Raw genomic sequence first — 17,762 nt, 5'->3', positions numbered from 1 at the left:
AAAGAATTCAAGATCCTCGGGCTCTGGAGACATTAAAAGACACTTATGTGCTCAAGCTGAAGCCCCCGAGCAGCAGGCCGAAAGGCCGGGAGTCAATTTGGCCGGTGAGGTGAAGGAAATTTGGTGACAATTGATGAACATGTCAGCTTGCTGTAATACGTCGATCGATCACTGCCATGGAGACGAAATTCACTGAGATGGTTACAAGAGTGGCGGATGTTGAGAAACGGATCGATTATCTGGGAGTCATCGGAGAGGGAATTAGCTGCTAATCCGCTAATGACCAAGGCGCACTTGGAGTGCATTTGGGAAAAGCTGGAAGATATGGAGAATTGTAACTGGCGAAACAAAGTCTGAATTGTTGGAATTTCTGGGCGAGCAGAGGGTCAGAATATGATGGAATTTGGAAAAGAAACTGGGGGCCTTTTTTGTTTCTTTTTGTGCTGGTTCCGCCAAGCGGCTGGCATTTGTTTTGTGTAGTAACACTCCTTCGGGACAGTGTTGTGGATGAATCTGAACGTTCTTTGTGCTTATGCCTCTTATTGGTTGGAGTTTGTTTTGTGGAGTATTTCTTGCAGGACATTGGAGTGATTAGGTCATTTGTTGCACTCATGTAATAGTCGAATGAGCATTCGTTTGACTGCCTGAGGAAACTGAACGGGGGTTTTTTTTTGTTTTTTTTTTTGTGCTGTTTCCGCTAGCAGCTGATGCTTGTTTTGTGGTGGAACACACCTTTGGGACAGTTATCTGGATGAATCTACACGTTCTTTGTGTTTATCCCGCCTACTGGCTGGAGTTTGTTTTATAGATTTTCTTCTGTTATGTAACTCTGTCTCACAAAATTTTTATAGAAACACCGGACTTGAGCAATCTGACAGCAAAGTTGTCATGGGGGCTCTCGTAGGCGTACATGGACTGTTTGAGTTTAGAGAGATGGATGCCAGTTGGCGCTGTGGTGCGCAGGGTTAATGCACATGTTTTTCTTTTTTCTGTTTGTTTGGTTCTGGGGGAAGTTCGGGGTTTGATTGTTGCACTAATGTTGGAATGTGGTCTTTATAGTTTTGTTTTTGACACACAATCATTTTTTTAATATGTCAAAATGTCAAATGTAAGTTTGAGAGGATTGTCTCTCTCCACGTGGAATGTGAATGTGTTGGAGCACCCCATAAAAAGAAGGAAGGTTATTTCTTTTCTTAAACGTAAGAAATATGATATAGTGTTTCTTCAAGAAATGCATCTTTCCCCGCAGGAAGCTGAAAAATGTGGGAAGATATGGGGTGAGTATATTTTCTTTAGTGTTGGCTCAAGTAAGAGCAGGGGAGTCATTATATTGATAAGTAAACATCAACAATTCAAATGTCTCAAACAGAGTAAAGATAAATTAGGAAGAGTCATTATTATTTTAGCAGAAATTCAGGGGCAAAGGTTGATTTTGGCTAATATTTACACACCTAACACTGATGATCAGGGCTTTTTTATTGATCTTGAAGGGATGTTGCAAGCTGCTGGCACTCCTCATGATATAATATTGGGAGGAGACTTTAATCTTTTGATGGACTCAATCCTTGATCATAGTGAAGCAAAAGTGTGTAAGCCCCCTAGAGCAACATTGACACTTCACAGGATTTGTAAAAATCTTGGTCTTACAGATATTTGGAGACTTTTGAACCCATCTGGTAGGGGCTATACATTCTTTTCATCAGTCCATAAGATTTATTCTAGAATAGATTTATATATATATATATATATATATATATATATATATATATATATATATTTAAGTCCCTCATTTCATCTGTTGTTGATTGCTCAATTGGAAACATCTTAGTCTCAGATCACGCCCTGGTGAGTTTAGAGATGTTGCCACATACGGAGAAAAAGTACAGACTTCAATGAGGGCTAAGGTAAAAAAAAAAAAAGAAAAAGAAAAAACACATCAGGAATCTACATGAAAACGAATGAATGCTTAGAGAGTGGGGAGTTGGTTACGGATCAAGGGTGGGGTAATTCCTTTTGGGAGACTGTTTGCAAAAAATAATATGTGAATGCCATTTATCGGCCAGAATAGTTAAAAATCGGCATGGCCTTTAAAAGCAGGGCACTTAAGAAGGCGTATTGTAGGCAGCTGAATGAGATAGGGGAAGGGGCCTAGACCTCCAGTGCATATTCACCAAGGGAGCAGAGACAAGTGGCTACACCTGGCAGCACTGCAGCACACCAATTAAAGGGTCTGCCAGCATTCTTCAGCCCTTCCACAAGGAGCCAGCCAAAGAATGGAGGAGGAGAAGAGGGGAGGGGACAGTGGACGAGAGAGGAGAGCTTGGGAGGGTGGGATGGGAGGGCTTTGGGGGAGAAAGAATAAAGGAAGGACCACCACAGTCTCCCACAAAATATGCACACACTCACACACATATACAGTGTGAGTGAGGAGAATGGGTTGAAAAGGGGAAGGTTTGTGTGGGAAAAGGGAAGATACCCTTTACGGCCATGGGTGCTATGACCGGAGGAATTGTTTAGTTCAAGCTTTCTCAATCCTGTTCCTGGAGGACACCATCACTGCATATTTTGGATGTTTCCCTTATCTGACATATACGTTTTAGGTCTTGTAGTCTCTATTAATGAGCTAATTAGTAGTATTAGGTGTGTTAGATATGGGAAACATCACAAAGGTATAGTTTTGGGGTCTTCCAAGGTCTTGTCTAGAAGGGAACCCTCGATCTGGGAAAAGTCTAGCAAGAGTTGCATGCAGCATTCATACACTGTGTTTATTGTGTTTATTTGGAGACAAAAACTCTACACCTACCTCTAAACCTAACCTAACCTTACCTAAACCCTAACTCTAACCGTAGTAGCAACACATGATTCTCGCAAGACTTTCCCTGAGGGTTCCCTTCTAGGCACGACTGTTCTCTATAACTGGGATTGAGAAACACTGTTCTTACACCAGTGACACTAGTAAATGTTGTAAATATCTTGCTTTAACGCATTAATAACGTGGGCACACAACTGATCCAATTTCATAATGTGCACTCAAATGTGTTACATACACTCTTTCTAATGTATTTTCAAAAATGTTTAATGTGATTGTTTTTCAGTATTAGAAAGATGTGGAACAATTCGTAGCATTCCACCAAAGCATTGTAAACCAAAGGGATGCATGCAGAAGGGCTCAGACCCACAATGCTATAACCTAGTTACTGTCACTGCCCAATAAACACAGAGGTGATACTGTTGGCGAGCTTTCTCAGTATGGGCAACAAGAGAGTACTTCACCATCCATCCATCAGGGTGCTTTCAGTACAGACATCTCGGTTTTTCTCTGACCAGGCTGATAGAAGCCTGGAGGCAATACCCTGCCTTTTCCCATTCCGAAGAGTAATATAGCAAGGCATTAAGGAAACGCTGCAAGCCACCAATCAAAGCAGTGGGGCGAGCACACTTGCCGTCCTTACGTAAAGATGATATATACCTCCCTTGATCAAAGGTGTCAGAGTGAGAAATTAAGCATTTCAATAATTTAGTTGGGGCACTGAAAAACGAGTTCACTTATGCCAGGCTTGATGGGGAGGGACTGTGGTGAACTAGAAGGCTGTTAAGGAGAGTTATTGACAAAGTAGTGAAAGTGTGCATTTATGTGAACAGCTAGGTGTTTGAGAGAACCTGAATCTGTGCTATTTATATCTTCTATAAACATAACAATATAACAATATATGGATGGATGTACCAAATAGGGATGAGCGACATATAATAATATTTTTCAGCCATTTGACAATATTCAATACATTTCTCAATATACATGTATTTGCTCTAAAATTATTTAAAGGGTCTTTTACAATCATAAGGACCATCATTTCAATCAACTAACCAAGTAGATTCAAAATGTTTAATGTAAGACCTAAAACACAGGAACATTTTGTTACAAATAATCAAGGCATATTTCCCTGCACTGTTTTTCACTAAATCAACACAAAGAAGAATGATAATTAATCATTGTCATTCATGAACCACTATAATAATACATCATAATAAACATAAATGTTTACCAACCAATATTATTTAGTAAATATTTTATACATGAAAAATGCTACATGGGGACATTTTTGAGTGTTGACACAAATTAATCACTGAATCAGTTTTCAATCAATTAATTGAAATGGACAGTTTGAAATGATTAACATAAATGAAGCAAACTTGGCAGCTCTGAGCGGTCTAATCGCTCTCATACTCATGAGTTACAAAGAGGGATTGTTAAAATGATATGTCTAATGACATGCTTCTTAGGAAACTTAATGGTTAATTAAAAAATTGTCAAATCATTGTGTACTCACATATTCCTAATTTTATATCGGCAGCAAATTCATTACAAATATATCATGAATATTCAATATATTGCCCAGCCCTAGTACCAATTATGATCTCCTAAACATGACCATGAATCGATCAATAAAAAAATTATAAATCAGAAGCAGACACTGCTTTCTTTGTCCATGAGTCTTTCAGTAGTCTCCCTTAATGCACTGAGGAAAGGGGCAGGGCAGATTTGCCTGTGCTTTGATGCAGGGTAAACTACTGCTAGTAATGTTAAAAGGACAATGTTTTCAGTGAAATTACCCGTTGAAGCTCCTCAGTTGTTCTTGTTAAGAAGACAAGGAAGCCTATTTATCCACTACCTTTCGTACACTGAATAAAAAGGTCTAAACAATACAATAAAAAGTTTAGTTTCCTTAATATATAACTGAACAGCTCTTGTTTATTTTATACTGTGTAAAATAATAATAATAATAAAAATATATATATTAGTGTGTGTTGTAATGTAATTGGAGTTCATACAATTGTTTTACATTTAGAACTTATCTTGACTAGGCTATAAAACATAAAACACTAATATCTTAACTTTAAAAAAATAAAGGTGGTTGAGTTTAGCCACAGACAGACAATGTAAAAACCCTACTACTGGTTCTTAAGTGATTTTGTTTTGTTCACCTCTTGCATATGGCCAGTAAACATGAATTATTTATTATCATACCTGGCTAGGTAAACTGTAAAGTTCAGCAAAGCACTTCATCACCATTGTTTCTTGCTGGAAAAGCTGACATTTTCTCTGGACTGCTGTCTGTCATTTATAGAAGAGTGCAACCACAGTGTACATCAAGTATAAATGCCTCGGGCTGCCGAGATATGCACCCGCAACACCCTCTGCGGTGCCAGGCGAAAGTATAAACAAGGCTTAAAACAGCATCTTTGTGGCTGTTGCAGGGGGCATGGGTGACGGCCGCCAAATCTTTTGCTCCTATCTTGCACGTGCTTTGTCGTCAACTGCTTAATCCCCTAAAACCACAGTTTAGCGCCTACTACTTCATCCCCTTCTCAGCCCTGGCCCTAATGTCCTCGCCTGTTCCATTAAACGGCAGAGAAAGGGCCCAGATTATACAGATAAAAAGAGTGTGAGCTCTGTTTGGATAATACCCTCCCTGCCAGGGCCTCGTAAAACAGGATTACCACCAGCGTGCGCGAGGAAGTGAGAGAGAGAGCCAGCCAGCCAGGGTATCGTCTAAGTGCAAGGTGGGCACGAAAGAAACGGCATGAAATTCTATCCTGTATACAGATGAACATGTGGAACGTGATCAAATTTGGTAATATGTCCTGGAGTCATGTAGCCGTTCTTGATGCATGATAGTCCTTTGAACATATTGAAGGTTGTTGTGTCTCAAGGACGAGCACCAGACTGAGATTTATAACTTCTGACTTGAAGCACCTGCCTGTTGCTGATTTTTCTTCGCTTAAGCTCAATGGACGATAGACTGCTTGCATGTTCATGGGGATCACAGAACTTCACAGTATCACAGGTGTGCCTCTGAGGGTGTTGGGGTATCTATGTGAAAATATGCATCTCCGTGTCTGTAAACGTTCCCCACGAGCTTCTGAATACACCTTTGAACTAGGGATGAGCATGAGTACTCGAGTACTCGGGTACTTGGACGTGGCAGCAATGATTGATCATGAAATCGATGATCGATGGTGATCATGTATGATGTGACTTTTCATTTAATTTGAAATTCAATGACAATTACCTGACAACTAAACACAAACGTGTCAAAGAGGGAGTTTATTTTTAATTTTGAGATTGATTACGTTGTGATTTTGAGGGGTACATTGATTGTCAGAGACGTCTCATACCAACCAAACTGATATACGACGTTGCAATGCTATCGTTACAGTAATCAAAAGAGAGTGTAATTAACCGTGTTTTGATTACCTGTCTCTGCAAAACGTTTGCTAAACAAGTTTTATTATCTTTTAATGTAAGAACTTTGACTTGTTAATGGATATTATTTATTAAAAGTGAATGTTTGTCACTGACTGTAAACTTCCCTGCCCTGGGTTCCGAAATGTTTATGTGAAGTAACACACGCCTGCATCTCGACGAAATGGGATTTGAAGAGTTTCCAAGTTAGAAGTTCGAGATAAAGTGTCATTCTGTTGCCCTTTCCACCGTTGAAAGGTGGAAATTCTGACTCTCCATGTTGAATGGAATGCTTCATAATTCATCACGGCAACAACAATACGGAGCATCGCGGCTTTCCCCACAGGAGCGAACACTTGAGGAGACACACACACACACCCGGCATGTGGAAGTTGACTCAACGCGCTGCGAGTGGTTCAAACAGCTAGACAGAGCGCAGCTAAATGGAACAGAATGCAGCATTTTCAAAACTTAACTTCAACTTAACACACATATTAAAAACGCAATGGTAATGGCATCTCCTGTTAAGCCAAACTCGATTTGAATATAGACTGTTCAGACAGTCACTATAAAAACTGGTGCGCGCTTACTAAGATTACTACGGTAACCTGAAGGAAGAACAGACAGAGACTCACATTGTGCACATTCTTTTATTGAGTTGGGCAGCGAATCTTCACATAATGACAAAATATGATGCATTATATTTTGATTATGCAATCTTTTGTACATTTTGTAACAGATTATTTTATAACAGCCTATAATAATGAATAGATGATACACTGGAACAACAAGACGCAATGCAGCTGCCAAAGACTTTTGTCAGACATGTTATTATATATACCCTTATGTACATGTCATTGTCCCTCAAGTACTTGACAAGTACTCAAGTAATTAGTCAGAGTACTTGAGTAGACAAAATGATCAAAATACCCATCCCTACTTTGAACCCTTTCGTTATTTGGAGATTGCTGGCAAGACTAAAGCCGTTGCCTTTGGTACAATGCATCCAATACAATTAGTATGTATATAGCCATCTTAGGGCACTTTCAGAAACTTTTTTAACTCTTCCACTAGCGATGTCAAACAAAAGGCAGTTACCAAACAAAGGTGGTTTCTGGTCAAGACTAATGCAAGCAAATATGGCCAATGGGTTAATTTTATTTAAAATAGACAGGCAAAAACTCTGGGTTAATTGTTAGAACAGAGTAGGGGAGAGGCATTTGTTTTTGGTCTATAATGTTTGCCATATTGCTGGAGATAGTTCAGCATTCAGTGACCTTGATACAAAGGGCGAACATTCCAGAGCCACAGAGGACCGGGCATTAAGTAGCAACACTAAAAGAAAATGGCTCCTTAACAAGGTAAGCCAATTAAGTAGCTGAAAGAGTGAGTAATCTGACGTGAATGGGAAATGCCTCAAATTTGGGCCTTACAGGGGCAGTGAAGAAGGGGCTGAGGAAGTGGGGGAGAGTATAAAGGCCTTGCAGCAAAAGCGATGAATAAAAAGTACACAAGATGAGGGACAAACTACTGACAAAGTACGAAGCCCATTTACGAACCAGTGAGTACTTAGCACTGTGGTGGTGTTTCACTTCAAAGAGGTTAGAATGAGCCAAATTATCATGACAAACTGAATTTCTTCTAATTAATCTGACATGGCAGCACAACACTTTATATATATATATTTTTTAAAGTGTTTATAGACTGTGCTCATTAACATCCTACTCATAACACAAGGACAAATACTGAGCAAGGTAGACTGTTCATCAGACCCATGGAAGTATAGATATTGTGGCAACAACCACCCAGAACACCCAATTTTAAAATCCTATTTTATAGTACAACCCCCAATTCTGAAAAAGTTGGGACAGAATGAAAAATGCTAATAAAAACAAAAATAAGTGATTTGTAAATTATATTCACCCTTTGCTATATTGAAAGCACTACAACTACACATTATATGATGTTTTACCCTGTGAAGTTCATTTATTTTTTTAATGTACAGTAATTTCAAATCAGATGATTGCAACACGCTCCAAAAAATTTGGAACAGTAGAGAGTTTTCAACTGTGAAACATCACCATTCCTTCTAATAACACTTAAGCATTTGGGCACTGAAGACACAAGTTTGTTAATTTTATAAAGTGGAATTTTCCCCCATTCATCAATTATGTAGGTCTTTAGCTGCATAATTGTACAGGGTCTTTGTTGCCATATGGTGTGCTTCATAATGCGGCACACATTTTCAGTTGGAGACAGGTCAGGACTGCAGGCAGGCCAATCTAGCACCTACACAACTCTGCTTACACAGCCATGCACTTGAAATCCAGGCAGTATGTGGTTTGAAGTTGTCCTGCTGGAAAATGCAGGGACGTCCCTGGAAAAGACGGTGCTGGATGGGAGTATATTTTGCTCCAAAAGTTGTACATATCTGTCTGCATTCATGGTGTTCTCACAGATGTGTGTGTCACCCATGCCATGGGCACTGACACACCCCTGGCCCATACAGACACTGGCTTTTGGACATGACGCTAACAACAGCTTAGATAGCCTTTTTCCTCTTTGGCCCGGATAACATGACAGCTTTGACCAAAAAACACAGTTCCACTGTTCTACTTTCCAGATGAGACTGAGCCCAGAGAAGTGGACAGTGTTGATGTACGGCTTCTGCTTTGCATAGTAAAGTCTTGCATCTGTGGATGCAGCGGTGAATGGTGTTGACTAACAAAGGTTTACTAAAGTTATCCCAAGCCCATGTTCATGATATCATTACAGATGAATTATGTTTTTTAAGACAGTGATGTCTGAGGGATCAAAGATCATGAGCATTCAGAAGTGGTTTTGACCAGATTCCTTGAATCTTTTAACTATATTGTGCACTGTAGAGGGTGAAATGCCCAAAATCCTTCCAATTTGTCTTTGTTTGAAAACATCGTTCTCAAAGTGCTGGATTATTTGCTTAAGCATCTGTTGGCAAATTGACAAGTCTTGAACGAACCTTGCTCTTGAAGGACTAGGCTGTTTTTGGAGGCTCCTTATACAGTATACAGTACTATGACACAACTGCCTCACCTGTTTAACATCTCCTGTTTCACATCGCCTTGTTATTTCAACTCGTCAAATTGTTATTAGTCTTAAATTGCCCCTGTCTCAACTTTTTTTTGGAGCGTGTTGCAATCATCTGATTTGAAATTACTGTACATTTTCAAAGAAATATAAAATTCACAAGGTAAAACATCATATAATGTGTAGCTGTAGTACTTTCGATATAGAAAGTGTGAATATAATTTGCAAATCACTCCTTTTTGTTTTTATTAGCCTTTTTCATCCTGTCCCATCTTTTCAGAATTGGGGTTGTGTTTTTATTCTTTTTGTTTTGTTTGATGTTTTCATTGCACACAGCCAAGCTGCAAATGGTAATACAATTGCACAATTATCTGTCATGCCAATAAAGCACCTTAAATATGAAACTTAAAACTTCAGAGAGATGAAGAGATTGAAGAAATGTAAAACAAGGCCAGAAAAGCAGTGTCAGGCAATGGGATGTTATGGAAGAATAGAATGGAATGGAAACAGAGGGAGGACTGTCACGCTTTGTTTTTCTGCCTGTAGCGCCTGAATGGCAGTAATTAGTTAGCTGGGTGGGGGGAACACTGGGGTGGAGAGGGAGTGGGTAAAGGGACTCCAGCCTCCCACCAGGAGACAGAAGGGAGAGGGGATGTGGGACAGGAGAATGGATGTTCTGAGAGCAACGGAAAAATAAGGGCAGGGGTCATTTCAAAGAAGTAGAAGTGTGACAAAAATTCAGGCACAATAGTATGGGGAAGGAGAGCCGATGAGGGAAGGGGAGGGAGAAAAAGACATAAGGGAAGATAAGAGTACTGTTTCCTATATCCCTGTATATAAACCCATGGCTAATGGTTCTGTTTGTTTTAGACAATATAATAGTGACAATATCTGTATCATCCAATAATAATTATTTTTTACATTATAGACATCTTTCTGATAAAGCCGATATTGGAAGCAGATAGTATCAGGGCTTATTTGTCCAATTTAGAAATTAAACTGCTCTATTCCAGGTTTTCAAAAAAACTAAACAGGTATCCATCTTTTTTTATTGTTCATTACAATGTGTTAATGACTGATGCCAACTGAAGCAGGTAAAATATCAGATGACATAAAAATAATCAGTTATATAATTATAATTCCTGTATAATACAGCCTAATTTACAAAATCTATTATAGAATGTGTGCACACATGTATAGTAACTCAAGCTCTGTATAAAGTGTTAGGGTTTTGAGAGAAGGGTGTGAAAAACACACACACAGACAATCTCACAGCCACTCGACTCCAACTGTCAGATGAGACCGAGCAGACACATACTCTGCATGGTGATGATGTGTGCTACAGGTGTGTGCCTATAAAAATGTTTGTGAAAGTGATCATGTTTTTTTCAGGGTTCCACTTGGGATGAGGTGTGTATACACAGTGGCCCAAAAAAGTTTTTGGACACTCAAGCTACAATTAAAAATGTTAACTAATGCAATTACTTGTAATATGTCGATCGATTACGGCGATGGAAACAAAATTCTCTAAGCTGGTCACAAGAGTGCCAGATGTTGAGAAACGGATCGATTATCTGGAGTCATCGGAGAGGGAATTATCCGCTAATCCACCCGCATTCAAAACAGACTTGGAACACATTTTGGAAAAATCTCGAAAATAGGAACCGAAGGAACAATATACGGGTTGTTGGAATTCCTGAGCACGAAGAGGGCAAAGATATGGTGAAATTCCTGGACGAGCTCTTCACGAAACTGCTCAACACAACAGGCCATAAACTGAAAATCGAGCGAGCTCACAGAGTCCCTGCTCGCAGATCTGCTGAGGGAGACAGGCTCCAATTAATTCTGGCCACATTTCTGAGATCATTCAATAAAGATCTCGTGTTGCGCCAGACGAGGAGCAAAGGAAAGCTTTCTTGGAAGAATCACAATATTTTCTTGTTTCCGGACTTTGCGAATTTGACAAGAGAGAAACGTGATCGGTTCAAGGAATGTAAGAAACTCTTACATCAATGTTCGGGGTTTGAGTGTTGCACTAATGTTGAAATGTGGTCTGTACAATCTTATTTTTGACACACAATTTATTTTTTCTATTATATCAAAATGTCAAATGTTAATATGAGTGGACTATCTCTCTCCACATGGAATGTGAATGGGCTGGGGCAATTTCTTTTCTTGAAGGTTATTTAAGGTTATTTATTTTCTTAAACATAAGAAATGTGATATAGTGTTTCTTCAAGAAACACATCTTTCCCCGCAGGAAGCTGAAAAATTTGGGAGGATACGGGGTGGACATGTTTTCTTTAGTGCTGGCTCAAGTACTTCTGTCTGACTACTGTCAAGCAGATGCCAGGTGGTTAGAATGGGCAGCAACATCTCCTCATTACTGACCCTCAACACTGGAGCCCCACAGGGCTGTGTTCTCAGCCCACTCCTGTATTCCCTGTACACACATGACTGTGTGGCAACACATAGCTCCAATGCCATCATTAAGTTTGCTGATGATATGACGGTGGTAGGTCTGATCACTGACAATGCTGAAACGGCCTACAGAGAGGAGGTGCACACTCTGACACTCTGGTGTCAGGAGCACAACCTCTCCCTCAACGTCAGCAAGACAAAGGAGCTTGTGGTGGACTTCAGGAGAAAAGACAGAGAACACAGTCCCATCACCTTCAATGGAGCACCGGTGGAGAGAGTCAGCAGCTTCAAGTTCCTCAGTGTCCACATCACTGAGGAACTCACATGGTCCGTCCACACTGAGGCCGTTGTGAAGAAAGCTCATCAGCGTCTCTTCTTCCTGAGATGGCTGAGGAAGTTTGGAATGAACCGCAACATCCTCACACGGTTCTACACCAGCACTGTAGAGAGCATCCTGACTGGCTGCATCACTGCCTGGTACGGCAATAGCACCACCCACAACCGCAAAGTCCTGCAAAGTGTGGTGCGAACTGCCAGACACATCATCGGAGGTGAGCTTCCCTCCCTCCAGGACATATATACCAGGTGGTGTGTGAAAAAAGCTTGGAGGATCATTAGAGACTCCAGCCACCCGAGCCATGGGCTGCTCTCACTGCTACCATCAGGCAGGCAGTATTGCAGCATCAGGACCCGCACCAGCCAACTTCATGACAGCTTCTTCCCCCAAGCAATCAGACTTCTGAACTCTTGATCTCTCACGATCAATATACATCAGCACTGCACTTTATTAATCTTATTATCTCACACTGGACTGTCTTAAATTATATTCTCTCTTAACAATACACTGGCAACTGACTATCAACCGACAGCCTGAATGTCAATACAGTACAATACAACCTACTGTATATTTTATATATACTATATATACTATTTTTATTGTATAATGTGTATTCTATATTGTGTGTATTGTATACTGTACAATATTCTATATTGTGTGTATTGTATACTGTATATTATGATTTGTATATTGTGTTGTGTGTAATTATGTGTATATTAGATATGTAAATTGTGATGTGTAAATCTGTTTATTGTAAATTGGTATATGTCTCATCTATGTCTCATCACTGTCATGACTGCTATGTTGCTCGGAACTGCACCCAAGACTTTCACCCACTATTGCACTTGTGTATATGGTTGTGTGACAATAAAAGTGAAGTGAAGTAAGAGTAGGGGGGTCATTATATTGATAAATAAACATCTACAATTCAAATGTCTCAAACAGATTAAAGATAAATTATGGAAATTCATTATTGTTTTAGCAGATATTCAGGGGCAAAGTCTGATTTTGGCTAATATTTACGCACCTAACGTTGCGTATACGCACATTTTAGAGTGGCCTTTTATTGTGGCCAGCCTAAGGCACACCTGTGCAATAATCATGCTGTCTAATCAGCATCTTGATATGCCACACCTGTGAGGTGGATGGAGTATCTCGGCAAAGGAGAAGTGCTCACTAACACAGATTTAGACAGATTTGTGAACAATATTTGAGAGAAATAGGCCTTTTGTGTACATTGAAAAAGTCTTAGATCTTTGAGTTCAGCTCACGAAAAATGAGGGCAAAAACAAAAGTGTTGCATTTATAATTTTGTTCAGTGTAATATTGGGAGGAGACTTTAATCTTTTGATGGACTCAGTCCTTGATCATAGTGAAGCAAAAGTGTGTAAGCCCCCTAGAGCAACATTGACACTTCACAGGATGTGTAAAAATCTTGGTCTTGCAGATATTTTGCAACTTTTGAACCCATCTGGTAGGGACTAAACCTTTTTTTCATCAGTCCATAAGATTTATTCTAGAATAGATTTTTTTTTTCTGATATCTACGTCCCTCATTTCATCTGTTGTTGATTGCTCAATTGGAAACATTTTAGTCTCAGATAATGCCCTGGTGAGTTAAGAGGTGTTAAAAAAGAAAAAAGAAAAAGAAATCGTATAGTTGGCGCCTTAATGTATCCCTGTTGCAAAATCCTGATTTCCAACAAATGTTAAAGACTGAAATCAATATTTATATGGTGACCAACTGCTCCTCAGTATCTTCTGTGGGCGTGGCTTGGGAGGCACTTAAGGCGGTTCTTAGGCATCAGTGTATTACTCCCTGTTAATTCAGAGTCTGGTGGACGGAGCTTTAACCTCTCTTAAGAGAGTATGGGAGAAAGACTTCAACTTGGTATTGGAGGAGGGAGTGTGGGCTAGGATTCTTAAAAACGTTAAGTCTGCATCTAGAGATGCAAAGGTGTGTCTTATGCAATTCATAATTTTGCATAGATTCTATTGGACCCCCTCTAGATTGTATAGGCTTGGTCTTAAAGACACACCCACCTGCTGGCGATGCCAATCGGAGGATGGAGACATGGCCCAAGTTTTTTGGTGGTTGAGATCCCGAAATTCTGGTTGAAGGTTCAGAATTGTGTCTGACGTGGTAGGCACTCGGGTTTTGTTTTGCCCCTGACTTTGTGTTCTGGGCGACGGGGCAGTCATTGATGTGGGGGATAGTCATATAAAGTATTGGGTTCTGACCTGTGTGATGATCGCCAGGCAGGTTATTTTGAGGGGTTGGAGGTCAGCTGGTGCGCCCCCATATCTGGAGTGGTGCATGGAGATGGGGAGGGTGGCGGCTTATGAGGAGGTGTGATCGGGAGGACGGGGTGACTTGGTTTTGTTTATCCGGAAATGGGACAGGTATTTGGAATTTTTGGAGGGCTCTCAGGTGGGGCGTGGAGAGAGAGTAGCGTAATATAGTTTTAAGTGAGTATGATTATTATGTGTATGTGTGTGTGTGTGTGTATATGTCCACCACGGAGTGGTGGTGGCGTAGTGGGCTAAAGTACATAACTGGTAATCAGAAGGTTGCTGGTTCAATTCCCACAGCCATCACCATTGTGTCCTTGAGCAAGGCACTTAACTCCAGGTTGCTCCAAGGGGGTTGTCCCTGTAATAAGTGCACTGTAAGTCGCTTTGGATAAAAGTGTCTGCCAAATGCATAAATGTAAAATGTAAATATATATATATATATATATATATATATATATATATATATATATAAATATAAATATATTTACCTATGTTTGACCACAGGGTTGTTTTTTTGGGGGGGAGGGGGGGTTGTGGGGTTTAAATGTTGAATCTATATATATATATGTTTTACATTTTTTTGTTATTGTATGATTTAATAAAAATGTTGATTACAAAACAAAGGGACCAACATTTGGCATTCTGTAGATGACTGATGACAATTTTTGGGGCCACTATACTGTATGTACATATTTAGGCCTGCACTGAATCTGCGACAGCAGAATTCCACAGAAAGCTAAGAACAGCTGTCATTTTGAACACCTGCGTGTTTGTTTATTTAATATTTTGGCTAATTTGGTAAAGTTTTTATTTGACCAATAAGAGTGTACTATCAGCTCCATTTTCCATATTTAAATCCATTCCTTAGATTGTCCCCAACAATCAGTGCAAAAAATTTGAAAAAAGCAAATATTCCATGTGGGTCTACTTACATGAATAGCTGTGTATAAAGAGATGTTTAAGAGAGGAGAGAAATAACCTTACCTGCTGCAGGTCTGCCAGTGAGTAGAGATGTACATGCTGTAACAGGTATTCCCTCGGAAAGATTCTGCAGAAACAGCCAGAAAAATACCATTAGCATGAAAAGCATATGAATATTACCTTAAGTCATAACTAAATCTGCATATATCTGTAAAAAATAAAATAAAAATAGGGATGTCCCGATACGATACTGGTATTGGGTTTGATACCGCGCTCATGTACTGGTACTTGTACTCGTTAAAATGCTCCGATACCAAAAACCGATACCATCTGACGTACAAATGCCATTACGTAAACATAAAAAAATAAATAAAAAAAAAACAGGTATCGGACTCGATATCGGCGAGTGCCAAAAATTTAGTATCAGTACTCGTTCTCAAAAAAATGGTATCGGGACAAAAAAAAATACCAATAACTGCACTAACCTACACACACGCACATATTGCACACAAATCCAGGGGGAACGCTAGCATCCAGCCATCCTGCCTCTGTATCCATGACTACATGTGTCCAAATTGCTCGGAAATAGGGATTAATTCAATTGAATTGAAAAAAAGGCTGTAATATCACTAAAAGCACTACCCCTTATTATGGGTGAAGTGGGGCAGCTCTGTCTCTCTCTCTCTCTCCATCTGGCTGGCTATTATGGCCCTCTTCACCTCTCTCCTCCCATGAGCCTACTCTCACTCTCTCCCTCTCTCATTCACTCATGCCTGCTCACATTACAAACTCAAGGGCCCACAGAATCATCCAGAAAAGAGGGGATGGGAAAGCAACAGGTCTGCTGTGAGATAGGACAGGCGGTTGAGGAGGAAAGGAAATGAAAGACTGATATCTGACATTACAGTAAAGAAATCATAAAGGAAAGAAATAGAGAGAGAGAGAAAAAAAAAGATACTGTGGACTCTCAGCAGTGGTGTGTGTGTGGTGTAGCTGTTAAGACTCAGGGCTGGTAATCAAAGGAAGGTTGCTGGTTCGATTTCAACATAAAGTGAGCCATGAGCGATCAGCATTGTGACCATCAGTAAGACACTAAACCACAGGTTATACCAATGGGATTGTCTCTGTAATAAGGTCATGATGCATTTTATGGCAAAAATGTGTGAAAACAAATTCCACCGGTCTTGATCGTAAAGCAAAAATATTTTATTACAACATTCCCTAAAATACTCAATTTGTTTATGGTCAAATACTGTATGCTTGTATAATGACTGCTAAACTATATATTTGACTTGTCATCACCATTTTCTTATACTGTGCTAGTTCCTTGTCTCGTCGCACTCTTTCTTTTCAAATATTTAAATAATCTCAGCTCAAATCAATGTTTCATGTCCATTTATTTATTTCATTGGCAAGGAGCCATGTAACAACCAGGTAATGTACAGTCAGCCGCTCATTATCGCAAAATGAACCCCTTCCGGATGATACAAGACTACTTTGCGTCGGGGTCCTACATGTTCTATCAGAGTACTGTGGGCTCTCAACAATAATCGCACCTTCTACAGCTCAACTAGTTAACCAGTTACAACTGCCCTAATAGAACACATGATTCATTTTAATGAAATGTTCATCATTGCAAATGCATATAATTCACTCAGACACATTGCCAATGGTGTATTCCCACACCAGAGAAGCATCCTCATGTTATAAAGCTGTCTAATTAAACAGGATCCTCTCTTTCTTTACCATAAGAGGCCTGATAATTGGATCATTTAGGCAGTTTGGTACTGGAAACCAGTGACACTTCTCAGTGCATCTTCATTCCTCCCCACTAAAAGTTCCTCCAGAATCTGAGACAGCCTTGTTGGCCACAAATGCAGCTAAGAGACAGCAGAGAGGGATTTCTTAGGCATTCTGTAAAAGGGCTCCAAATGACATGATTGATATGGGGGAAACTATGCCGAGTAGTTCTGAGCTGTAAATTTAGTAAATTTAGGGATATTATGTGGACTGAGGCACGTGTGATTTTAAATTGCAGGCAGCTGTATTTTGAGTCATCATCATTAAGACATTCGTATTGATGCATGTGGGCCATATTACACACACAGCATGAATTGCTGGACATTTGAGGTGGGGGAAAAAATTGACAATTCAAAGTATTGTGATAATTTATCTCAAAATACCAAATTCATATTTTAACACCAAGAATTAATCATTTTTGTTATGTTTTTCCCTCTTTTTTTGTATATTATCCACCACCACTTAGGGCAAGTGTGTGAGAAAACGAAATGTACTGTGGCATTAGTTCAACAAACAAATTTATATTTGACCAAAATGCAAGCTCAGAATAAGCTAAGACAGCTAAGAACGGCTTTAACTTGATAATTTGGAAAGACAGCCATAAAGATCCTCTGTTCAGCTTTTACTGACACTGATGTGCCTATGCTCTACGCTACATCTATGGCTCTATGCTGGAGTG

At 39.7% G+C, this 17,762-nt stretch overlaps 1 protein-coding gene across 5 annotated transcripts in view; it reads right to left on the bottom strand.

Annotated features, from left to right (window-relative positions):
* Window positions 1-17,762, bottom strand: part of LOC127448111 (pleckstrin homology domain-containing family M member 3-like) — a 69,269-nt gene that overhangs the window by 8,056 nt on the left and 43,451 nt on the right. For 4 of the 5 annotated variants that reach the window (XR_007898458.1, XM_051710410.1, XM_051710411.1 and 1 more), the window contains exon 6: window positions 15,347-15,410. Coding sequence is in view for 4 of the 5 variants with exons in the window: in XM_051710410.1 (XP_051566370.1) it covers window positions 15,347-15,410 (64 nt within the window). In the remaining variant the exon portion in view is untranslated. Of the gene's footprint in view, window positions 1-14,624; window positions 14,721-15,346; window positions 15,411-17,762 lie in introns of all 5 variants that reach the window. The other variant, XM_051710413.1, reaches the window with a different exon arrangement.

The sequence above is a fragment of the Myxocyprinus asiaticus genome, chromosome 11 (genome assembly GCF_019703515.2).
Source record: "Myxocyprinus asiaticus isolate MX2 ecotype Aquarium Trade chromosome 11, UBuf_Myxa_2, whole genome shotgun sequence".
Lineage (NCBI taxonomy): Eukaryota > Metazoa > Chordata > Actinopteri > Cypriniformes > Catostomidae > Myxocyprinus > Myxocyprinus asiaticus.
Note: the sequence above shows the minus strand (reverse complement) of the source record. Positions and strands in the feature narration are given on the sequence as shown.